We start from the raw sequence: 25,356 nt of genomic DNA on the forward strand, positions 1-25,356 counted from the left end.
TCTGTGCTGACAGCCTGGAGCCTGGAGCCTGCTTCGGATTCTGGGTCTCCCTCTCTCTCTGCCCCTCCCCTGCTCTCTCTCTCTCTCTCTCTCTCTCTCTATCCCTCAAAAAGTAAATAAACATTAAAAAATAAAAGTCAAACTAATCTCCCCAAAACTTCTCCTTTAAAGCTACATTTTAATGTTTAATTTTAGCTCTTTATTCTTGTCCCCCTTTCTCTTCTTGTTCTCTACCACATGAAAATGCCTGTCTCTATACCAATCGACATCACTGTCGGATGAGGTGGGATCCCAGGCCCCTGAAGACCGAAGGTCATGCTGGAGCACGCTCTGGCCCAGGAGCAGGACCAGCGCGGGGCAGCACCCACCTGTAGCCCACCTTGCGGGCGTAGTGCAAGCAGTTCTCCTTCACGTGGGTCTGGAAGTAGGCCGAGCGACAGAGGGCCCCGCACTCCGGGCAGCAGTAGGGGGACTTGTGGGCGTGGATCCGCTGGTGGGCACAGAAGCTGCACTGGTTGGGCAGCAGCATCTGGCACACCTGGCAGGTCTAAGAGAAAACACCAAGAAAGCCGTTCACGCGGGTGCCGCAGGCTCACGGCTCTCCAAGCGCCGCGGTCTGGCTCCCCTGCAGCGTGGGTCAGAACAGCCCCCTCCCCCCGCCGGGCTCTCCTCCCACCGTCCTAGGACCCTCGGGGCCCCTGGGCCTCGTGACAGGTGTCGACCTGACGCCCAAGCAAGCTTCGCCTCTCACCTTATTCGTCAGAGACAGGGCTGACGCTACATTCCCACAGACCAGTCCCGCTTCTAGGACTGCGAGTGTTTCTTCCCTCAGGCCGAGCAGAAGACCAGCTTTTCCCCTCCAGAGGCCAAAGGCGCTTCCCGAAGCCTCAGACCCCACTACGCTCCCAGAACCGCCAGGGCCTCCGCCCTCGCTCAGCAGAGGCAGTTCCTGCGTGACACCGCTAGCCCGTTCAGGGACTTCCAGAGCAGACCTGATGGGCTCTCGGAAGCCCCCGGGCCAGGCGGCCGAGTGGCCTTGCCAGCGCCCGCTCCCTCGGCCGGGTTCGCCCGCGCAGGCGCGTGTCCTGAGCCGCAGCCGACCACACACACCTGCGGGAAAGGGCAGGACGGGCAACGGCTCCTTCGCTCCCAGACTCGGGAGAGAACCTGGGGGGAGGAAAGTCCTGCGGCCGCCCCCTGACGCCCTCGTGGGCACAGCCCCTCTAGTGGGCACAGCCCCGGGGGAAGCAGCAGACTGAGCTGGCGCCCGAGGCAGGGGCCCTTCTGGGTCGGAAGGAAAGCGCCGCACTCGCTCCTCGCTGCGGGGGGCCACTGACCTGGGCCCAGAGTTGTTCAGAGGGCCAGGTCGTTGGGGAAGACAGGAAAACCAAAATCCAGAACGTGGAGCCTCTACAGGACATACCACCCAGTTTTTTCAACAAACAGATTTCAAGGGAAAAACAGAGAGAGAAAGGGAAGTTACAGATTAAAAGAAGTTTAAGAGAAATTTTCAAATCGCAAGGTAGAGCACTTATTTGGATCCTGATTCAAGCAAGCCAACTGTAAAAGAAATGAGACAATCAGAGAGACTTGAACACTAACTTGGTGATAATATTGGGAAGTTTGACATTTAATATTAAAGTTTGATAAGAAGAAGAAATTATCATTATGATTCATTTTGAGATGTGATGATATCATGTCTGTGGTTTTGGGGGAGGAACCTCATGTTTTATAGATACATACTGAACTATTATAGATATGGTGATGCTGGGATTTGTTTAAAAATAATCCGGGGGGGGGGGGTGGTTAGAAAATACATAAAACAAGATGGACCAGGAGTTGATAATTGTTAATACAGGGTTCGTTATGCCATTCTGTCCACTTTTATATGTGTTTGGGACATTCCATAATAAAAAGGCTTTAAAAAAATTTTTAAAGTATTATTTTCGATGTAGAACAGTAATTAAGCTGCACCCTTCTGTGTAAGAGACGGAGGAAGATGACCTCACACACACACACACACACACACACACACACACACACACAGGCACACGCATGCACACGCACAGACATACCGATACGTATTTGTAAAACAGAGCCATGGAAAGATAAACTGCAAGTGAACAGAAATGGTTACATATGGGGCAGGAGGGAACAGAGTGAAAGGGACAGAGACAGACGCAAGACTTCAGGGTGGACTCTGTCATACCGTTTTTAAGTTTGGAATCACAAAAATGTTTTACATAGTTTTAAAATAATAAAAAATTAAACTAAGTAAACAAAAGCATTCCCTAAAAATTGAAAATCAGAAACGAAATAATCTAACAATGTATCAAGCTGGTGACATCACCACATAGAAAAAAATAACTGTTCCCAGTGTGACCTTTAAAACACAGCATTGGGGCGCTTGGGTGGCTCAGTGGGGTAAGCATCCAACTTCGGCTCAGGCCGTGATCGCACAGTTCGTGAGTTCGAGCCCCGCGTCAGGCTCTGCACTGATAGCTCGGAGCCTGGAGCCCGCTTCAGATTCTGTGTCTCCCGCTCTCTCTGCCCCTCCCCCCCTCAAAAACAAATGTCAAAAAAATTTTAAACACAGCATATTGACTTATACATCTTAATGTGATCTAAGAGCAAAAAGAACTGGAAACACATCTTCAATTTTATTCGGTTGTTCTAACATTAGAAATAATATTGGTATTGATATTTTGAACTTTATGTGTATGTATGTGTGGTAGGAAAATCTTAGGAACCAAGATTTTCCGTATAAAATCGGTTACGTAAAAACTCTGATTTGGGGCACCTGGCCAGCTCAGTCGGTAGAGCACACGACTCAATCTCGGGGTCATGACTTCGAGTCCCACGTAGAGTGTAGAGACTACTTAAAGAAATAAAACTTTAAAAATACATGCATACTGACAACCATACAATAAAAAAAAACATATACTTCTTAGCTCAGGCCACAGCAAAAGCCTAGTAGCAGATGTACCCAGCGAGCACCTCTGGCGTCCAGAAGGGGACTCCTAAGCACCATTCCTCACTTCGAGATCCCTGGTTCCTCAGAAGGACGGCCGACTCCTAGTTCAGCACAAGAAACGCGCCCAGTACATCTTTTGGGGGCTGAAAGTAAGGAAGCTTCTCAGGCTTTACGAGTTCACGTCCGGAGGGTGCAGGAACCAGCCTGACGGGGCCCCACGACCAAAGACGTGGAAAAGTGACTGACCCCAACATACCAAACACGTGAAAACCACTGGTTCCATGACAACGGCAGAGGAGGCCACCTCACACCCACTAGGACGCCTCCCATCAAAGGCAAACAGACGCACAAACAAAACAGAAAAAGGTGTTGGGGAGGATGTGGAGAGACTGGAACCCTCGTGCCCTGTTGGCGGGAATGTGAAATGATGCAGCCGCCATGGAAAATGGCATTGGGGGGGGAGGGGGCGGGGATCCGTAAAAATTCTGAAAGAGAGTTTGCCCCTGGTCTAGCCATTCTACTTTTTTTTTTTTATTTTTCTTTTTAATGTTTATTTATTTTTGAGAGACAGAGAGAGACAGAGAATGAGTGAGGGAGGGGTAGAGAGAGAGGGAGACACAGAATCTGAAGCAGGCTCCAGACTGGAGCTGTCAGCATAGAGCCTGATGTGGGGCTTGAACTCATGAGCTGTGAGATCACGACCTGAGCCGAGGTCGGACGTCCAACTGACTGAGCCACCCAGGTGCCCCCTAGCCGTTCTACTTCTGTGTACACACCCAAAAGAACTGAAAGCAAGATCCCCGAAAGATGCGTGTCCACCGCGTTCACGGCCGCGTTCTTGCCGATAGCCAAGAGGTGGAAGCGGCCCGAGCGGCCGTCAGGGGATGAACGGAGAGACAGAGGTGGTCTAAACACACAGTGGAGGGCCAGGCAGCCTCAAAAAGGAAGGAAACGCGGTCACGTGCTACAATACAGCCGAGCCTTGAGGACACCATGCTAAGCGCGGTAGGTCAGCTGGGTAACTGAAAAAACCCGTCCTGTGTGATTCCATTCGTACGAGGTACAGAGTAGTCGAATTCGTAGAAACGGAGAGTAGAAGGGTGGTTGCGAGGGGCAGGTGGGAGGGGGGAAGGGGGAGTTGTTTCGTGGGCATAGAGTTTCAGTTTCGCAAGATGAAAAGAGTTCTGGAAATTGATTGCACCGCGGTGTGAACGTACTTAATGCTACTGAACTGCACACTTAAAGAAAGGGGTAAAGATGGTAAACTCTAGGCTATGTGTGTTTCACCACAATTTTTTAAAATAACAGAAAATCGTGGGGCGCCCGGGTGGCTCAGCAGGCTGAGCATCTGACTTCAGCTCAGGTCACCATCTCACGGTCCGTGAGTTCGAGCCCCGCGTCGGGCTCTGTGCTGACGTCTCGGGGCCCGGAGCCTGCTTCCCCTTCTGTGTCTCCCCCCACCTCTCTCCCTCTCTCTCTCTGCCCCTCCCCCGCTCACACTCTGTGTCTCCCCCTCTCTCTCAAAAATAAACAAACATTTTCACAATCTCGCGGTCTGTGGGTTCGAGCCCCGCGTCGGGCTCTGGGCCGACGGCTCGGAGCCCGGAGCCTGTTTCCGATTCTGTGTCTCCCTCTCTCTCTGCCCCTCCCCCGTTCATGCTCTGTCTCTCTCTGTCCCAAAAATAAAAAAAAATAAAAATAAATAAAAATTAAAAAAAGTTGAAAAAAAAAAGAAAAAGAAACAAGCATTAAAAAAATAAAAAACAGAAAATCTTAACACCCTACTTGAGATTGTTTGGGCATCCACTCACTACTGCAAATACTGTTAACTAAGGGAAACAAATTAAGTATATATCCCATTTTCCAACATAAGCTATATTTCAAGGTAACCAAATAGCCCTCATCAAAGAGGAAAAGATACTTCATACAGAACTCCAGCTAACAACTGAGGAAGAAATAATAAAATTACAAAACACCCTAATGCAACTCCTAATAAAATGACTGACTCCAGGAGCAATTGTTAATGGATACTAAAAGAATTACACGAAGTGTAGGGAACGGCACAATGAAGGCATCAGAGCATCGCCACCTGGACTCACTGTTCATACCGAGCATCGTCAAAACAGAGGCAGGCAGGGACTCTGTGCCTCCCTGAAGTCAAGAAATACAAAAGGCACGGTAGTCCCCTCCTCAAAACTGCCAATTTCTAGTCTACCCCATAAGATAGGGCATATTGAAGAACAAATTAATTGTATGAGGAAGCACCGGTCAAAGCCAGAATTGTCCTGGAAAATTCCCAGGGCCCAGGGACCTGTTTCTTCAGGAAATCAGGGACATGAAAAGTAAGTGGGGGAGGGGGTCTGGGGGGGTGGAGTGGGAAACAGTGCTGTTCTAGAGTGAGAAATGTAAAAGACATAAATGAATGTTAACACGTGGGTCCACGTTTGGATCCCCATTCAAAACAAGCCCAACTGTAAAAAGACAGTTTTCGATACAAAAGGAAAATTCGCGTAGGCGAATGAATGTTATTCATTTTGTTAGAGGTGACAATGATACTATAGCTACGTAAAAGCTTAAGACCAAGAAAAAATAGTCTCTCTGTGCTGACATCCTGCCCAACAAGGCCACATGGAACACCAGAAGCCCTCTGGCCCCGCAGAGGCCGGCACACCCAGGGAGAGCTCGCAAGGCCCTCCTGCTGCTCCTGCACCAGTGAAGCCCGTCTCCCCCCTCCCCGCATGTGGCCTGAAGCCTGGCTACTGTCTCGGGAGACTCAAGTCCCCCAGCCAACAAGGCTAGGTTTGGATCCCAGACCTCAAACCTTACCCTCTGCCTAAGACTCGGAGACCACACTTAACGGCGGGACTCCTCGTGAGGGATTTGAGCTGGGCTGAGAGAAGCCCGACGGCCTTCCTGGCTACCCTCTCCCTTCTTGTCCGGGGGACCTCTGGTCCAGCTCCCACCAGAGGAGAGCGACACACAGAAGAAGCAGGATGGGAAGGATGTCAGCCGGGGACCCTATACCCTGACGTCTTCCTGCACGGATTTTAGAAGGCGGGTGAAGAACAGTGTGGAAAAACACCAAGCATCAGAACTCTGCGGAAAATGGTTCTGATCACATGACCTAGAAGAAGAGGTCCTGGCCCGAGTCAGCCATGTGGGGACAGCCAGAAGACCAAAGCCCCCGGGGAAAGGGGCCGGGGTCGCCACACTCCATCGGACTCACCAGAAGCAGAATGCAAACTGAGGGGAAAAGGCACAGAGGAGAGACAACAGCCACCCCACAGCACCTCGCTGGCCCCGCCCCGGGGGCTGCAGAAGGTCGACAGGCCACCAAACTCCACCACTCCTCTCCTCCGGCCACTGAGCTGAGCGCACTTTGCACTTTCTGGCACCTTCGTTCCCAGTACTCGGAACACCCCGGCCCCTCCCCCTCCTCCAGACTCTTCTCCAGGGTCCAACTCAATCCTCCTGTCATTCCCCACGGCCCCCGCCCTCTGCCTGGCGCCTCCTCGCGTCAGTCCCTCTCAGGCACTCTGTGCAACCTCGTCTACAAGCCTGTCAGCCCCAACCTCCGTCTGCCTCTGCCTCACATTGTAGCAGGGGTGAGCCCTGCCCCCGCTGAGCCGCGGGAAGCCCTGGAGGAGGGGTGTGACTCCCTCCCCACCCCCCACAGCACCCCTGTGCTCCGCGGGGGACGGGGCGCACAGTGCGCACAGGGAACACCTGTAGAGAGCTCGTGGGCCACCAAACGGGTGTGCGGCCCCTGCTGGACTAAAGTAGAAAGAGCTGCTTTGCTCTCCTCCCAGGCCTCTGTGGTCCTGGCTTAGGGAGGCTGGGTGAGGGGCTGGGCTTGGCTAGGTCGTGAAGGGAGTCACCTGGAGGAGGAAGGAGAGAGCCTTCTGGAGGCACGTCTGGAGGCCTGCTTTCACAGGGCCTCGTGAACACAGACAGCCACCGACACAGCCCAGACAAACACCACTCTCGTCAAGAGCTGGAACACGCACGTACGCGTGGCTGCTCTCCTGGAGTGGGAGGACACAGAAGGGAGAGGCCCCAGAAGCTTCTGCCACAGCCTGCGTTCCGGGCCACTCTCCTTCCCCAGCCCGACCTTGGGGAACAGCTCAGGGGTGACGTGGTTCCGAGAGCACGGGCCGTGGTACCGGGCGGCGAGGCCCCCACGCGTCCCCAAGCTCTCCGGGCACGTGAGAACACTGTGTGGACCCCTCCCAGGGACCTGGGGGCCGCCAGCAGAGACCCACCCAGCGGAGGGGGGGCTGAGTGGCCACAGATACAGCGGGCAAACCTTCAGAGTCTCCCCGGGGGGGGGCGGGGGGGGGGGACCCTTCCCCCAATAAACACCAAGCACTATGCATTCAGGAGGGTCACTAACCATCAGGCCAGACGTCCTCTTCTAAGACTCCTAAGATGCCACCAGTGCCCCCGCATCAATGAGCTTTCCTCCATGCCCAATCATGGAGCTCGTGTAAACCAGGGGCCGACGGCCAGCGCAGGAAGGGTCTGCTTACCAGCCCCTCGGTCTCCTCCGTCGTTCTCTGGAAATGCGCAGCCATGGCCATGTAGTCGCGTATCTGCCTGTGACACTCGAGACACTTGATCCCGTGCCGGATGAGCCTCACGGGGTCCGGGTAGAGCGGCAGAGCCGGAAGGGCCGGGCCGGCACCGCCCGGAGCCGGGCCGTGTTTGGGGGAAGCGGGGGCGGCGGGGGCGGCGGCGGGGGCGGCCGGGGCCGGGGAGTTCGCGGGGGCGGCCGCGAACATCTGGTCCACAGAGATGGGCTTCACGAGCAGCTGCGAGCACTGCATGACGAGCCCCTTGCTCTTGTGGTCGCGGGCGTGCCGGAGCAGGCTGCACTTGTTGAAGAAGAGAAGCGTCTGGGAGCACAGCGTGCACAGCACCTCGATGTGGACGCTCCGCCGGCCGTAGTGCTGGCTCAGGCTCTTCTCTAAGGCAAACGCGTCCCCACACTCCAGGCAGCAGTACCCGCTGGCCGGCACGTGGATCCTGCTGTCCGCGGGCGGGCTGAGATTGGGCGCGTAGAGGGGCACGGGGTTGGAGCTGTGGAGGACCTTGTTGAAGACCTCCACGGCCAGCGGGGCGGCCTTCTTCACCTGGTGGACCAGGGGCACGGACATCTGCGTGAGCTGCGGCTGGCTCCGCCGCTGCGCGGAGGACTTGGCCGTGACTGACGCGGCGACGCTGTGGGGGACCAGGTTCAGGTTGGCCAGGTGCACGGCCTTGGGCAGGAGGCTGGCGGGGGCCGGCGCGGACGCCTGAGGCGCCGCGCTCTGCTGCTGCTTCCTGCCCGTCTGCGGGCCGGGGGCAGCCCCCTTTGGGGCCCGAGCCCCGGAGCTGCAGCAGGAAGACGAAGATTCGCTGGCCTTCGGCGCGCTCTCGTCCCCCTTCTTGTCACCCTGGGGGCTCCCGGCGTTTGCGCCCGCCTCAGGAGAGCGCTCCACCGCCGGCAAGGCCGTGACCTCATCCTCTGGCACCTCGGGGGCCTCGGCAACGGCACTCCCTAGAGGGGACCCAACGGGGGACTTACTGGGATCGTCAGGGTCCGGCAGGATCCTCGTGACGGTCCGTTTGATTTCCCCCGATGACGTCTTAATGGTTTTGATCCTGACTTTGGGAATTGCTGGTGGGGAGCTGGCAGCCACCGAAGGGGAGCCTTTGCTGCTGCTGTCACTGCAGATGCTCCGAGGGCTGTCCGAGGGCTTGATACTCTTTCTAGTGGCCTCCAGGGGGCTCCGGGGACTCTTTGGTGACTTGGGCATTTTGGGGCTGCCTTTGGAGCCCTCTTTAGCGGGCCCTGAGGGTTCCTTTGTGTGGCCAGGCTGATCCTCCTTGGTGACACTGGCCACTCTTTTGGCCTGCAGGGCCACCAAGGCTGCGACACAAGAGGACAGCTTGGAATGAGCTGGCTTCAGACGCTGCCTAGGGGGGACTGACGAGCAGGTGCCGAGCTCCAGGGCAAGCCCCTTAGGCTCTCCAATACTGTTGCTGGGGTGGCTGTTGAATTCCAAAGCTTCCCCAAAGAATCGACTGGCATCCAGCTCCTTGTGAGGCTCCCCCACCTTCTGCCCACCTCGCTCGTGTTCCTGCTGACTCCCCAAGGGCAGAGGTTCTGGCTTGGGCTCTTTCTTACAAAAGTGATCAAACATATGCAGCTCTGGGACCGGAAACTTTGCCAGAGCCTCCAGGACTGGGCCCCCCACAGGCCCACACCCAGGAGGGGGTGGAAAATAACCGTCAGAGTGCTTGGGCTTCATTCCAAACCCATTATCTTTGATGGCATCCTCAGGTTCTGGGCTGGAGATTGGACTGAACTGGTTAAAGGTCGGTAACGGCTCTGACTTGGAAGGTTCTAGCTTGCCGGGGAAACTCCTGGCACTGTCGCCATTCATGAAAGTTGAATCAAATTTCCCACAGTTGTGACCCAGGTTGTGGGGATCTGGAGGCAGGTCTGAGCCCCGGAATCCATTGTGGAGGAGGCTGGGAGCGATGTGGTCCTTCTCTGCTTCGAACGACTCCTGGCGGCTGGTGTTCTTGACGATGACACTCACGGCCGGCACATCTGAGGCTGATCCTGAGTGAGACAAGGACACGCTCTCATCCATACACATGCCTGCGGGTTTGAGGGGACTCTCATTGTCCTCACTGGGGGTCTGGATGGCCTCCTTGGCATCAAGGCTGGTGGGATCTGGGATGTCAAAGGCAGCCAGAAGGTCATCAAAATCTGGAGTTTTCATATCCCCCATGGCTGGATGCTGGCAGGGGCTACAACAGAAGCAGAACAGGATCAGTGATCCCCGGGCTCCCCCTGGACTCTGTTCGGCATCATCTTCATCACACGCCCATCACACTAACACACACGCACACAGCCGGGGTGCACACACGTGAACCCCATGGCTGAGTTTTACCCCAACAGGTTTCCAAAATGCTGGGGACATTGGGGGACGGATGGAAAGAGAAGTTTACACGCAGTGACAAGGCCACCTGGCCGGCCCTAAACATCAATACCTGGAAATTCCTAGCTGGTTGCATAGCCAAAAGGAGAAAACGCTCGTATCGCGCCCCTCAATTTCTCAGGGACTAGCGTGACTCCCTAAGCACGTGCGCTAGTAAAAACCCAATCACCGAGACCTAAAAACAAACTAAAAGAAAAATCGAGAAAACAAAGGTATGGCTCAGCGCCTCCTTTCTTTAGAAATCTTCCGATTCATATATGAGACTTGGCGAGGACTTCTGCTAATTTGCCTCCTACTATTTAATCATGAATTTTGTATAGCTTTGTGTTTTTTGTTGCACGAATTCAGTCAAATCTAAGATGATTTGCTACTGCCAGGATGTATGCTGTCTCATAAATAAACTAAACTCCAGCAAATTGTATCACCTCTCAGGCCCTTTTTTCTCTAGTTAGTGTCTGCTTGCCGTAATTTTCACCTAAAACTGTTATTGGCTGGTAGGTGGACCACTAAATGTGAGGTGCAGGATGACTCTCAAAACGGCAACCACATGGTCCTCAGATGGGCTGGAGAACAGTCTTGGGGAAGCCCCAAATTTCATTTTAACTTAATACTCAAAGACAAGATCCACCTGTCTCCTTCATGCTCCGGAGAAGGAAAACTATGGCCCTGCTGTGACAGGAAACCCAGGGCCCTAGGAAAGAGGCCCTCTGTCAGGACATCACTGTGACACTCACACTCAGATGAAACAGAAGCTAGCTGGTTCCCACCTGCTGGAAAGAGGAAGAAAAACCCCACCATCTCCCTTGTTCAGCCCACAACTCCCGCGTCTGCTTCGGCATCCCGGAGCCTCGCTTGCCTGCACATTTCTTACACGTTTATACTGAAAACCTGTCTGGATGAAGAGAGACATGATTCTTAGCAAGCAGGAGAGTAGCTGCACAGAACCAGTTACGTGACAAATCCTCGGGTCCAGGGACCCCAAGGCCCATGTTCTTATCCTCACAACAAAAATTCCCAAAAGCTGTATACGGAAATATGCAGTATGATTAAAACAACACAAAAGGGACAAACACGCACAAAAGAATCTAAATGTCCGAGAACAGAGGGTGATTAAATCATTGACAGACTATTATGGCAGCCAATAAAAATCCTAATTATGAAATTCATATAGCAACATGGAAAACTTAGTGATAGTGTTGGAGCCCCTGTCTGGCTCAGTCAGTGGAGAGTGCAACTCTTGATCTCAGAGTTGTGAGTTCAAGCCCCATGGTGGGTGTAGAGATTACTTAAAAAGAAAAAATCTTTAAAAAAATTACTTGGGGCACCTGGGTGGCTCAGTCAGTTCTAAGTGTCCAGCTCTTGATTTTGGCTCAGGTCATGATCTTGCAGTTCATGAGTTCAAGCCTCACAATGGGCTCTGCGCTCACAGCAAGGAGCCTGCTTAGAATTCTCTCCCTCCCCCTCTCTCTGCCTCTCTCCCTCCCTCCCTCCCCCAACTCTCTCTCAAAATAGATAAATATACTTTTAAAAAATTACTTACAGTGTTGTTAAAAAATTAATAGAAAATGCTATTAATACAAAGTTAAAGTTAAGTTAAAAACTTAATACAAAAATGCCGCTAGACTATAGCCATGTAAAACTAAGTATGCAGTTGAGCCAAGATTAAAAGAAAGAGAAAAATAATTTGTAGGGTGGTGGGATTACTGGCGGGTTATTTTTTCAAAACTCTTTTTTGTGCTGATAGATTGCATTTATAATTTTAAAAGTGGGATATAAACAGGGCAGCGGGTGACGGGGGGGGGGGGGGAATACTTAGAACCATGAGGGAGCAGGTGGCATAGCACAGGTGTATCTGTTACCACCTCCTGGGACCCACAGTTTCGCAGCTTTGGTCTCTTGCCCCTCCCCCAACCCCCAACAAAACATATCTGCCTACTTGAGAGTTCTTACAGAAAATGAAAAATACCTTCTGCTCTGGGAATATATCTAATTATGGTAGATAATAATAAAGTGAAATACCAATTATCTACACTAAATATGGGCTGGCGGAATATCTTTCAAATGTGATGTAAAGTTCCTGGACACAAACGACTGTCTCCTGGAAATAGGAGCCCATAAGCAAGGGGAACAGACTGGGTACTGTGCAAAGCACTGGCACCCCAATACCAAGTCCCCCACTATGCAGGCTGGTGCTAACTGTAAGGAAACACCTCTGTGATGTCCGTGTGTGTTTATTTCCTTCCCCCTCCCACCCCCACCCCCACTTTGTGCAGTCTAGAGGGAAAAAAAAAAAAGAGATGGAAGGAGAAGGGCAGAATAGACCGGTCTTTTTACGGAGCTGAGACCAGCACACGAGGGAGGAGAGGAAGTGGTTGGTGGTGTGTGTGAGGGTAACGTGAGGTCACAGGAGCTTAAAGCAGAGAGAGATTACATCAGAAGAAAGCCAGGTCCTCCACATCGGGGAATCTCAGAGACGGGCTGAGATCGGTCAGGGGGAAGGTGAGGTAACTTTTGCAGGGAAATGGGGTGGCTGCTCGACAGCAGAAGCAGGAAAAACCTTTATAACCTTTGGACCTTAAATACCAAAGCTGACACTTTTAAAAGCCAAAGATCAAGTCCTGTTTTCTATTTACTTGTAGTAGGGAAACCAAAACCAGCAGCAATCAGTAACGGTGAATAAGGGGCTAACGGTGTACCTGTTTCCATTTCTCTAAACCTTGCTCTAAAGTAAGCATCACATTGCTTATAAGTAGAATATAGAAACTAATCAAAATGTAACCTATCATAAAAGCAAAGGAAGAAAAAGACTACCAACAAAAAGTTCTACTCGCCAAAAACCTGCCAGCACAAGGTTCAAAGACAAACAACAAACCAGCAGGAATATGTGCAACACAACAGTTACCATCATTAATGTCTTTACTACAGAAAAGGCTCTTACGAAGCAGTAAGTAAGAGATAAGCAGCCCACTTAGAAAATGAGCAAAGGTGGCGAGCACATAATGAAGAAAAACACAAGTGGACAGCTATTCCATAAAAAAAAGCTGCTACTTCCCAAGAAATTAGAGGAATACAAATTAAAATAATGAGAAGCCATTTTGGCTTACCAAATTGACCCAAGTTTTAAAAAATAATAATTCCCAATATTGGCAGAGATGTAGCAAAAGAGGCATTTTGAAGGAAGTATAAATTGATACAATTTGTCTTAGCAGCAAGTTAGCGATGCCTACATAAGGCTCAATAGTTCCACTCCCAGGGGCGCCTGGGTGGCTCAGATGAGTGTCCGACTTCGGCTCAGGTCATGATCTCACGGTTCGTGAGTTCGAGCCCCAGGTCAGGCTCTGTGCTGACGGCTCAGAGCCTGGAGCCTGCTTCCGATTCTGTGTCTCCCTCTCTCTGCCCCTCCCCCGCTCATGCTCTGTCTGTCTCTCTCTCTCTCTGTCAAAAATAAATATTTTTAAAAATAAAAAAAAAACAGTTCTACTCCCAGAAATGTGATATTTGCATGTCGCAAAGATAATCATTGCAGAATTTTTTATAACAAAAGTATTTCATGACAAAAAATGAGACACAACCAAAGTTCCAACAACAGAAAGCTGGTTCAATAAATTACGGTATATTAACACAATTAAATACTAGACATCATGATAAGACAATATTTATGTCTATGAGAAATGCTCCTGATACAACGTGGAGGCAGGGGAGGACGCTGTAGTGTATACATGGTACAATCTCTACTTAAAACAAAAAATTTTAACGTACGGTTTTTATGAAAAAGGCTAGAGAAACATTCTAAAATCTTAAAAGTATCTCAATAGATGATGAGATTCTTTTCTTTCATTTATCTGCATTTTCAAATTATTTATTCAAACTATTTCATGTTGTACTGCTTATGTAGTTTCATTAAATTACATTTTTTAATATAAAAAAGAAGAAAAGGGACACCTGGGTGGCTCAGTAGGCTGACCGCCCAACTCTTGACTTCGTCTCAGGTCATGATCCCAGGGTCGTGGGACTGAGCCCCATATGGGGCTCTGCACTGAGTGTGGGGCCTGTTTGAGATTCCCTCTCCCTCCCTCTCCCCACTCACACGTGCACTCTAAGCAAAAATAAAAAAATAGGGGCGCCTGGGTGGCTCAGTCAGTTGAACGTCTGACTTTGGCTCAGGTCATGATCTCGCAGTTTGTGAGTTCGAGCCCCATGTTGGGCTCTGTGCTGACAGCTCAGAGCCTGGAGCCTGCTTTAGGTTCTGTGTCCCCCTCTCTCTCTTCCCCTCCCTCGCTCAAGCTCTGTCTCCCCCTGTCTCAAAAATAAGTAAACGTTAAAAAAAAATTTTAAAGGAAAGATAAAAAATAAAGAAAGAAGAAATTAGGGAGGCCAAAACACTTGAGAAGCTTCTTACAGAGGACTCCAAAAATCACTAATATAAAATTCTCGAAGCACATCTGGCATGACTCAGCAGGGGACTGCCAGCTAGAAAACTGGTGAAACAACTTAATTAAAATAGAAAGTGTGGTCAAGACGTAAAGCATCGGCGTGCCGGCGTCTGCAGCCCATCTCGGGCTGGGAAGCGCAAACCTCAGACCTGCTCTGCCGGGGGACAGCCTTTGGGACCAGAGCCTGGTTATGGCCTCTGCCCCGTGTCCACCAACACCAGCCCAGACACCTGGCGCGGCCCAGAGAGCACCGGCTGGGCTCACCGCGCAGCATCTGGACGGGCTAACGCCAGGCCTGGTGAGCCCACCAGTTCTCTGTGGCCTAGGCTAACCGTGCGACATTATGTGCAATCCCGTGCGGGTAAAGAGCAAGTCCAGGACTGTCAGACTGACGCCATATCCTCTCTAAAGAAGTTTCTCCTCAGGAAAGTAAATATAAATCCCCATTTTTTTTTTTTTATTATAGGGTCTACTACTTGACCAAGAAATTTTATCAAACACTTAAGTAAATATGTCAGTGGATGAGAGGGGGAACACCTTAACCCTGGAAGGGCCTCAGGAGGCCTGATCAGCCTATTAGAATTCTTTGAGGGGATATAAACAATATGATTATGGCAGAACTAGTAGGCAGAACCCCTATAGACTTTAAACGCCATATTTCACCAAAAACAATTTTAAAAACCGAATGCCATAGAACTTGGGTGAATGAATGTTGTATGCGTGTGTGCTGTGTTTGTGATTGTCATTTATGAGGAACCGTGAACAGTGGAGTTTCTAACCCACTGACCAGTTCAAGACAAGCTTAATGCTTTCATAAATTACCTAGAATGGTAGATCCCAACCCACAGGTAGTCCCAATGACCGTCATATCCACACAGGTAGTCCCAATGACCACCCATTAAAAACACCACCACGGAGCACCTGGGTGGCTCAGTCTGTTAAGCATCCAACTTCAGCTCAAATCATGATCTTGTGGTTCATGGGTTTGAGCCTCACATTAAGCTCTGTGCTGACAGCTCAGAGCCTGGAGTCTGCTTCAGATTCCATGCCTCCCTCTCTCTCTGCCCTCCCCCGCTCACACTCTGTCTCTCTCTCTCTTTCTCAAAAATAAACATAAAAAATAAAATAAAATAAAATAAAATAAAATAAAATAAAATAAAATAAAATAAAATAAACACCACTACTGAATGAGGGTATGTAAAAAATTAATTTAACTTCATTTATTTATTTTGAGAGAGAGAGAGAGAGAGAGAGAGAGAGAGAGAATCCCAAGCAGGCTCCACATTATCAGCACAGAGCTCAACATGGGCCTTGATCTCATGAACCATGAGCCAAAATCAAGAATCAGATGCTGAACTAAGCCACCAAGGAGCCCTGAAAAAATTAATTTAAAAAGGAGGTCTCAAATTAAAAATAGACCTACCCTATGACCCAGCAGTAGCACTGCTAGGAATTTACCCAAGGGATACAGGAGTGCTGATGCACAGGGGCACTTGTACCCTAGTGTTTATAGCAGCACTTTCAACAATAGCCAAATTACAGAAGGATCCTAGATGTCCGTCAACTGACGAGTGGACAAAGAAATTGTGGTTTATATACACAATGGAATACTATGCGGCAATGAGAAAGAAATGAAATCTGGCTATTTGCAGCAATGTGGATGGAACTGGAAGGTATTATGCTGAGTGAAATAAGTCAGGCAGAGAAAGACAGACACCATATGTCTTCACTCATATGTGGATTCTGAAAAACTCAGCAGAGGACCAGCGGGGAGGGGAAGGGGGAAAGAAAAAGTTACAGAGAGGGAAGGAGGCAAACCATAAGAGACTCTTAAAAACCGAGAATAAACTGAGGGTCGGTAGGGGGTGGGAGGGAGGGGAAAGTGGGTGATGGCCATTGAGGAAGGCACCTGTTGGGATGAGCACTGGGTGTTGTATGGAAACCAATTTGACAATAAATTTCATGAAAAAAAGAAGAAGAAAAAAAAACAAAGAAAAAGGACATCTCACTGCAGCGCCTGGGGAGCTCAGTCAGTTAAGCATGCAACTCTTGATTTCAGTTCAGGTCATGAGCTCACAGTTCATGGGATTGAGCCCTCCATCAGGCTCTGTGCTGATGGTGAAGTGTGCTTGGGATTCTCTCTCCCTCTCCTTTCCCTCTGACCCTCCCCTGCTCATGCCCGCGCTTGCTCTCTCTCTCTCTCTCTCTCTCAAAATAAATAAATAAACATTTTTAAAAATTTCTAAAGGAGGTCTTAGGGCACCTGGATGGCTCAGTTAAGCATCCAAGTCTTGATTTCAGCTCAGATCATGATCTCACAGTTTGTGAGTTCAAGCCCTAGCATCGGGCTCTGTACTGATGGTGTGGAGCCTACTTGGGATTCTCTCTCTCCCTGTCTCTCTGCCTGTGCTCTGTCTCTCTCCCTCTCTCAAAATAAATAAATAAACCTAAAAGAAATAAAAAGGAGGTCTCATATTCAAAATGCTTTGGGAACCAATGATCTAGCAGAATATTAGGCTATAAGCTTCAGGAGGGAAGAGGCCTGTCTCATTAATCACTGCATTCTCCATTAGGTACTCAATAAATATATTGTGAAGCAATAAAGTGAAACCTTCAAGATTGTAAATAGCCTTAAAACTGTTCCAGAAATCAAAATCAAAATTAAAAGACAACAAGTTCTCAGGAGGCTGTATGAATGGGTGAAATTATGGCAAAGGAGCATCACTGGAGGCCAATTTGGTGAAGGGACATTTAGGAAAATGCAACCTTAATGACACTTTTAGAATAATGGGTTCTAAGCTAAGCAGTTCGATAAAGAGGCTTGGCCATCAGCTCAGACTATTCCCTGAAGACACCACGTTGCATGTTTTCTCACCAAATGCCCAGAAAACATGGGGCTTTATTAGAAAGAATACTGGGAACAACACACAACTTGTGATCTCGCCCTTTTTCAGAACCGCCCGGTGTCCACAGCTCCATGTGCTGTTCAGTTGTGGTTCCCTTTCTTAAGAAAGGCATACCAGAGTCAGAAAAGGTCCTAAGAAACAAGAACGAAGTTATCAAGTAGATAGAGGAGCTTTCTAGTAAGAGCTTACAGATTAGAACTCTTTAATTCTGGAGAGACGAAGGTTTGGGAAAAGGGGGAGGATAAGTCACATACAGATTTGTTCATCAAACCTTAAAATACTACAGAGGAGAGGGGCACCTGGGTGGCTCAGTCAGTTAAGCATCTGATTTCCGCTCAGGTCATGATCTCACAGTTCATGAGTTCGAGCCCCACATCGGGTGAGCCCCACTTCTCTCTCTCTCTCTCTCTCTCTCTCTCTCTCTGCCCTTCACTCACTTGTGCGCTCTCTCTCTCTTTCACAAATACTAGAGAGAAGAGAGAAGCATTCTGAAGTTTGAAATAAAAGATATAGACAGACAAGAAATAACTGCCCACTAGTCAGAAACATACTGAAGTTGTTATAGGTAAAATATATACATGTAGTAACATCCATACTTATTTGGATCTAGAAATTTAAAAAAAAAAAAAAAAGGCTCTGAGGAACTAAGAAGAAGGGATTGTCACTAAACCTATGAGCTTCCTTTCCCTCAGCACCAACGCTTTTGAATTTCAAATTAACATTAAACTTGGTCATCTGTTTCTTTTAACAACACTAAGTTCAGTAATGGTAGATTAATAAAAGTTCAGAAACAGGACACCCAGGGGGCAGAGGCACTCCAAAAGCATTATGAAAAATTGGATCTCGGGACACCTGTGTGGCTCAGTTGGTTGGGCCTCCAACTCTTGGTTTCGGCTCAGATCATGATCTCACACTTCGTGAGATCAGGTCCCGGGGTTGGGCTCTGTGCTGACAGAGAGGAGCCCTATGTGGGATTCTCTCTCTCTGCCCCTCCCCTACTGACACACACACACACACACACACACACACACACACACACACACTCTCTCTCTCTCTCTCTCTCTCTCTCTCTCTTTGTCTCTCTCAAAATAAATAAACTTAAAAAAAAAAAAAGAAAAGAAAAATTGGATCTCTAGTCAGTATATCGTTTAATGAGCCAAGGAAGCAAATAACATGTTCCAGATTTATACAATGAAAGTTAAAGGCAGCAAGATTCAAGGAACATTGGACTGGGAACCACAAATTCAGTTTCCTCGAATTTGCCACCGCTTGTTGGATGATGTCTAGAAGGATGGATGTGTGTATGTTTTCCAACCTGTGGGTAAACTCTTTATCCTGCTTCCACATGACTGAATGTGGCTTACACGCTGATATAATCTGTGTTCAATCACTGTTATAATGGTTTAGAGTTTACAAAGGGGTAAGTGGAAGTTACCCTCAGCTTTCTACTTTAGAAGGAGCATTCCAGAGGAAACGGAGCAAAGACTAATCCAAGCTGTCTGATGCACAGAGAAAGTGCGTGCGGCCACGCTTACTCAGGACAGGCTGAGACCAGAAGGTACCTGAGCTGGTTGCCAGACGGGGGAAGTTCTGTCGCAGGAAAGGAAGCTGGGCAAGGGGAAAGAGAACGAGCGAGCGAGCGAGCTGCTGCTCCTGGGGTTGTCAGAAGCTTTAGTCTGGACTCAGGTTAAACGGTGATGAGAGAAAGACACTGAGCCCATGGGAGGTAGAGAAGGGAACTCAGGGAAATCTAATGACCTGGGAAAGGTCCCACATTCCTGGACCCAGAATGAAGCCCCAGGCCAGGAACAGGAGAGCTAAAAGAGGAACAAACTGGGAAGCATGAGAAGGGCTTTCACCCCTATCCCATCACAGTCACCCAGGAGGAGATCTCAGGCAGGCTTCAGTTTATGATGTAAAATTAAACTAACTCGAAGGATCTCTGAGTCCCCTACAACTATTGGATTTCTACACAAAACTTAGCTCCTAAAGTGGACCAGTGACTCTCTACCATAGACCTGTCACTGCCCTCCCGAACACGGGTCTCAGCGATCCCAAGGCACAGATGTTCTGAGTCAGTCAGTAGCCAGTGTCTCATTTCACGAGACACCTGGTATTTGAATCATCAGCAAAGCACAGCCCAAAGAGATGCTCAGCAGTAAAAGAAAGCAGGTGCCAGCGGACGGTGGACCCAGGCGAAATGGCAAAGCTTTTCACTTGTCTTCTTCTTCATCTGGTCTTAGCCCCCTTCAACGCACACTCCACCACAGCGGTTGCTGTGAAACATCTATCTGATCACAGAGACGTCCTGCTCACGGTGCCGGTCACCTGCAGGAGAGAGCTCCAAGCCTCCGCCCAGAGGGAGAGCCCACTCCCATCTGGTCTGCGCCCACCTCTCCAGCCACTTCCCAGGGTGGTTCTCGCAGACTCCCTCCCGACGACAGAATACCTGATGGCCCACCGCACTGGCCCCAGACAGTGCCTGAGCACTGCTCTGCCCCAGGAGCCCCTCCTCTGCCCGCCTCCTCTGAGAGCTGTGACTCCAGACCTCTGCCCTCCTCCTCCTCCTCCGCCCCCCTTCCGCCATGGCGGCACTTCCCGCAGCGGGATGGGGTCCTGGGTTTACTCATCGGTCTCTAAGCCTCTCCAGAGCTAGGGTCATGTCCTTCACCTCTATTTCTGAGACCCCAACACAGCTGGTCCGCAGGGACAAGCAAGCTGTCACTGCTCACTCCGGCCCAGGACAGGTCCTCAGCGCCTCCCCAAACCCCGCTGGCCCTGCCCCGAGGCAGCTTCCCCTCCCCCTCCAGGCCCTTCCGCCCAAGCAAAACTCCCACTTCCCGGGGAGAGAGTCATATCGCAAACATTCTAACAGGACTCACAGGATGTTAGAGCTGAAGGGGACCTCAGAAATGATCTGGTCCAGTGGCTTCCAAATACACGTCTGCAGATTGCTCCTGGACTGACTGCAAAAGAATAACATGGGGAGTGACTTTAACACAGAGTCCCAGGCTCCTACTAGGAGACTGCGACTCAGCAAGTCTGGGAGGGATCCCCGCGTGTTTGTGAAGCCTCCCGGTTGACTCCAGCGCCCTGGCCTCGTCCACCCTCTTCATCTTTACGTGGACAACCTGGGCTCCGAAAGGAAAAGCTCAGGGCGCCCAGCTGGCTCGGTGGAGCAGGCGACTCTCCACCTCGGGGCTGTGAGCTGAGCCCCAGGTTGGGTGTATGGATTGCTTAAAAATAAAATCTTGAAAGGGAAGGAAAGGAAAGGAAAGGAAAGGAAAGGAAAGGAAAGGGGAGGGGAGGGGAGGGGAGGGGAGGGGAGGGGAGGGGAGGGGAGGGGAGGGGAGGGGAGGGGAGGGGAGGGGAGGGGAGGGGAGGGGAGGGAAGGGAAGGGAAGGGAAGGGAAGGGAAGGGAAGGGAGAAGAGAAGAGGGGAGAAGAGAAGAGAAGAGAAGAGAAGAGAAGGGAAGGGAAGGGAAGGGAAGGGAGAAGAGAAGAGAAGAGAAGAGAAGAGAAGAGAAGAGAAGAGAAGAGAAGAGAAGAGAAGAGAAGAGAAGAGAAGAGAAGAGAAGAGAAGAGAAAAAAGAAAAGAGAGGGAGGGAGGGAGGGAGGGAGGAGAGAAGGAGAAGTTCACACACCAAACATTGACCCAATGCCAGGAATGGTGCCTGGCACTGAGGACACAAAGGGAAAGCCCAGACCCTGCTCTTGAGTGCCCCCACACACGACCCACTGGAAAGCCCGGCCGCCATGAAACTGGGGGTGCCACGGAAGGCCAACAAGGGCACTGCTTTCCCACTGGCAAGGAAGGGAGAGGGACTTTGTCTGAGTGGGGTCACCTCAGTGCGCTCCCCTGGGCTCCCTTCTGTGTCCCTCACTCCTTTGAGGGCACAATTTACTTTTGCTGTAGTTATTTCAGTAAATATTCCCTCTTCTGCTGTCTTATAAGCCCCTCAACAGGCACTCACTAAATTATTAAACCAATATCCTCTCAATTCAAGGTTTGGGTTTCTCCTTGGATAGGCATGTCAAAGATAATATGTCCAGAGTCTAACTCTCAATTTCCCGTGGCTTAGGTTGGGCATCCGTGAGTCCTCTCACCACCAGACCCTGCAACCAATCCAAGAGCAAATCCGGTCAAATGTTCCTTCAAAACATCTCCAAATGCAACCGTTTCCTGCCTCCAGCCAGATTGCTGCTCTAGAAACACCCACCAGGGGCGCCTGGGTGGCTCAGTCAGTGAAGCATCTGACTTCAGCTCAGTCATGATCTCAGGGTTTGTGAGTTTGAACCCCACATCAGGCTCACTGCTGTCAGCACAGAGCCCGCTTCAGATCCTCTGTCTCCCTCTCTCTCTGCCCCTCCCCTGCTGGTGCATGCACTCTCTCTCAAAACTAAACATTAAAAAAAAAAAAAAAAAAAACCATCAGATCACATTCCTCCTGTCCTTGAACCCCTTCAACACGGTCCCATCTCACACAGAGCGACCTCCGGCCATCACCGCAGCCTCCATGGCCAGGAGGGTCTAAGTGCCCCGTCTCCCACACCTGTCTCTGTCACACAGTTGGCTCGGGCACACACAGGCCTCTGCCCTGTTCCTCAAACACACCCCTGCTCAGAGCCTTTTAATCTACTGTTCCCTCTGCTAGGACTGCCCTTCCCCTCAGATCTTGAGAGGCTCACTGCTCACTTCCATCCAGTCTTTACTCAAATGTCCTTTTGTCAGAAGCCTCCTGTGACCAGTGTATGTAACGTCCCAGTCCCCACCCTCACGGTCACACCATCAATCTCTGTCCTTTACTTGTTTTTTCTTCAAAGCCCTTCCCACCACCTGACACACCGCATAATTGCTCATGTCTTCATTGTCTCTTTTTAAGGTCCAGTGTGTTTACTGGAAGGTAATCCACCATTAGAAAGGGGGAATGATTTGACAGGCTCATCCGTCCAGAACTCACATTGCTCAAGGAGAGCCATGGAATCCTAAGCAGGTTTATTACTAGTCAAGAAGTTGGCAAGTTTGCAACGTTATTTGTGTTTCACTTTTTAAAATTCCTTCATAAACAGAGAGACCTTGAGCGGTTGGTGGGGCCTTGCCAGTGGGAAGGGGTCTGCCCAGAGTAGCACGTGGCCATGAATCCTGGGCTCCTACATGGCTGATTAAGTGAAAATGCTGAATCGGTGGAAGGGGTCTACTGGCCAACATCCCCACAATAAGGTCACTCATCTTGAGGATGGAAACAGTGTGACATCAGTAGAAACGGAGGGCTACCTCTGGGCAGGGCACAGGGTAGACTTAAGTCTTAAGAAAAGGGGACACAACTCTGTGAATATACTAAAAATCATTCAGTTGTGTGCTTTAAATGGGTGAATTGCATGGGGTGCCTGGGTGGCTCAGTCGGTTGAGCATCTGACTTCAGCTCAGGTCATGATCTCACGGTGTGTGAGTTCGAGCCCCGCGTCGGGCTCTGTGCTGACAGCTCAGAGCCTGGAGCCTGCTTCAGATTCTGTGTCTCCCTCTCTCTCTGCCCCTCCCCTGCTCATGCTCTGTCTCTCTCTGTCTCAAAAATAAATAGAAACATTAAAAAAAATTTTTTTTTAATAAATAAATAAATGGGTGAATTGCATGGCATGTGAATCTTATCTCAAAAAAACTGTGGTTTTTTTTTTTTTTTTTTTAAGATAAAAAGAGGGGATAAAACTGGAGGGAGTCGGGATTAGGCAGCACCCGACAGCTCACTGAGATGATAGAAATGGAAACTGGGGCGCCTGGGTGGCGCAGTCGGTTAAGCGTCCGACTTCAGCCAGGTCACGATCTCGCGGTCCGTGAGTTCGAGCCCCGCGTCGGGCTCTGGGCCGACGGCTCGGAGCCTGGAGCCTGTTTCTGATTCTGTGTCTCCCTCTCTCTCTGCCCCTCCCCCGTTCATGCTCTGTCTCTCTCTGTCCCAAAAATAAATTAAAAAACGTTGAAAAAAAAAAAAAAAAAAAAAGAAATGGAAACTAGGTATAGACAAAAACAAAGTTTAAACGGAGCTGAGAACTGAGACAAAAACTGATACTCTGTAACCTGCGCCCCCTTTCCCTTTCATTACTTGCAAAGAGATCTCAGCACTAACTGGGCACTGCATTTTGTTAGAAAGGAACAGAACAGAGACTAAGAAGCAAGAGGGACAGGACTCCTCCTTGATCACACGGCCTCCTCCTCAAGGAGTCCCTCCCACTGAGTTTTGTAAAAGCATCATCTCCTAGTAGTAGGGACGCCCAAAATTAAACAAAGAGCTGGTAGCCTCAGACCTGTTGGGAACCAAGCCTCCACTCCCTGAACAAAAGGGCCCCAGCCAAGAAAACGTGGCCATTCTGCAGGATTACTTTTTCCTCATTTCTGGCACCCTCGTGTTTGGGGGCTCTGTGTATATTCTGGGTCTCATCTACCACAAGCAAAGTGAGGTCCCAGAGATTCCAAAACCAAAAGGTTTTCAGGGGGCAGGGGTGAGGAGGTGGGAGCAAGGAACATGCTATTACTCTTGGGGTATCTCTGTGGTTCCCTTCTCTCTCTCTCTCTCTCTCTCTCTCTCTCTCTCTCTCTCTCTCTCTCACACACACACACACACACACACACACACACACACACACACACACATCTTCTTCCTCCCTCTTCTCTCCTTCCCCTCTCAACAGAGACCAGGTGGGGGCACCTGGGTGGCTCAGTCGGTTAAGCGGCCGACTTCGGCCCAGGTCATGATCTCACAGTTCATGGGTTCCAGCCCCGCATCGGGCTCTGTGCTGACAGCTCGGAGCCTGGAGCCTGCTCCAGATGCTGTGTCTCCCCCCTCTCTCCCCCTTCCCTCTCCCCTCCCCTGCTCATTCTCCCTCTCTCTCTCTCAAAAATAAATAAAAACATTAATAAATAAACAAACAGAGACCGGGTGGGCTCTTTCACCATGGCTCCTCAGACCAAGGGCAGTCAGCCTTCTTCAGGAAAGCGAGGCACCAGCCAAGGCAGCTTTTTACCAACAAGGCAATATGGCAACAGATCCGACATCCGGGTGCCCAACGGTGTGCCTGCTGTATGTGCCCCTGACATTCCAAGGGGACAGCAGAGAACAGGTATCTAAAGAAACACCTCTGTGTGCCTTTCTACCACCAGACAAAATGGAATATTAAAATTCCTTATCTTTTTAAGACACGTAATAAAATATTTACAGACAGAATGATGTGATATCTGGGATTTGTCTCGAAATGACACAGAGCAGGAGGAAAGGGCAGGGAGGGTTTTTATGAATGAAACAAGATTTGCCACAAACAACTCCTGGATGTGGGCGAGGAGCACATGGACGTTTATCTGTTATTTTCTCTATGTGTGTATACTTTTGCCCTCTCAGGGCCAGACCCTTGCCTAGTGGACCCTGTGAGTCCAGGTAGATAACCACCAATGTCACACCCACTAGGATGGCCATTATTTTAAAAAAGAAGGAAAGAACAAGGGTCGGCGAGGGCGTGGAGAAGTTAGAACCCTTGTGCGTTGCCGGTAGGAATAAAAAAAGGTGCAGCCGCTAAGGAAAACAATACAGTGGTTCCTAATGAAAATTAAACATAGAATTACCATGCGATTTAGCTACTCTGCCTCTGGGTATATACCCAAAAGAACTGAACGCAAGGTCTCAAGGAGTAATCTTTATACCCACGTTCACAGCAGCATTGTTCACGATACCCAGAAAATGAAAGCAACCGTGTCCATCAATAGATGAATGGATAAACCAAATGTGATATAAACAGGCAATGGAATATTATTCAGCCTTAAAAAGGCTTAAAGTCCTGACACATGCTACAGCATGGATGAACCCTGAGGACATCATGCTAAGTGAAAACAGCCAGGTGTAAAAGGACAAATAGCGTATGATTTCGCCTAGGAATCCAGGCTCCCTAGAGTAGTCAAGGTCATGAAGGCAGGAAGTACGACAGTGCGTACCAGGGGTTGAGGGGAGAGAGGACAGGGAGTTAGTGTTTCATGGGTACAGGGTTTCATTCTGGGATGATGAAAGATTCTGG

At 49.9% G+C, this 25,356-nt stretch overlaps 1 protein-coding gene across 6 annotated transcripts in view; it reads right to left on the reverse strand.

Annotated features, from left to right (window-relative positions):
- Positions 1 to 25,356, reverse strand: part of ZNF592 (zinc finger protein 592) — a 60,059-nt gene that overhangs the window by 21,705 nt on the left and 12,998 nt on the right. For 5 of the 6 annotated variants that reach the window (XM_058736479.1, XM_058736480.1, XM_058736474.1 and 2 more), the window contains 3 exons: positions 20,188 to 20,271; positions 7,504 to 9,775; positions 369 to 547 (listed from right to left, as the gene is read on the reverse strand). In XM_058736479.1, coding sequence (XP_058592462.1) covers positions 369 to 547; positions 7,504 to 9,756 — 2,432 coding nt within the window. In that variant the 5' untranslated portion in view covers positions 9,757 to 9,775; positions 20,188 to 20,271. Of the gene's footprint in view, positions 1 to 368; positions 548 to 7,503; positions 9,776 to 20,187; positions 20,272 to 25,356 lie in introns of those variants that run through there. The other variant, XM_058736478.1, reaches the window with a different exon arrangement.

This window comes from Neofelis nebulosa, chromosome 7 (genome assembly GCF_028018385.1).
Source record: "Neofelis nebulosa isolate mNeoNeb1 chromosome 7, mNeoNeb1.pri, whole genome shotgun sequence".
Lineage (NCBI taxonomy): Eukaryota > Metazoa > Chordata > Mammalia > Carnivora > Felidae > Neofelis > Neofelis nebulosa.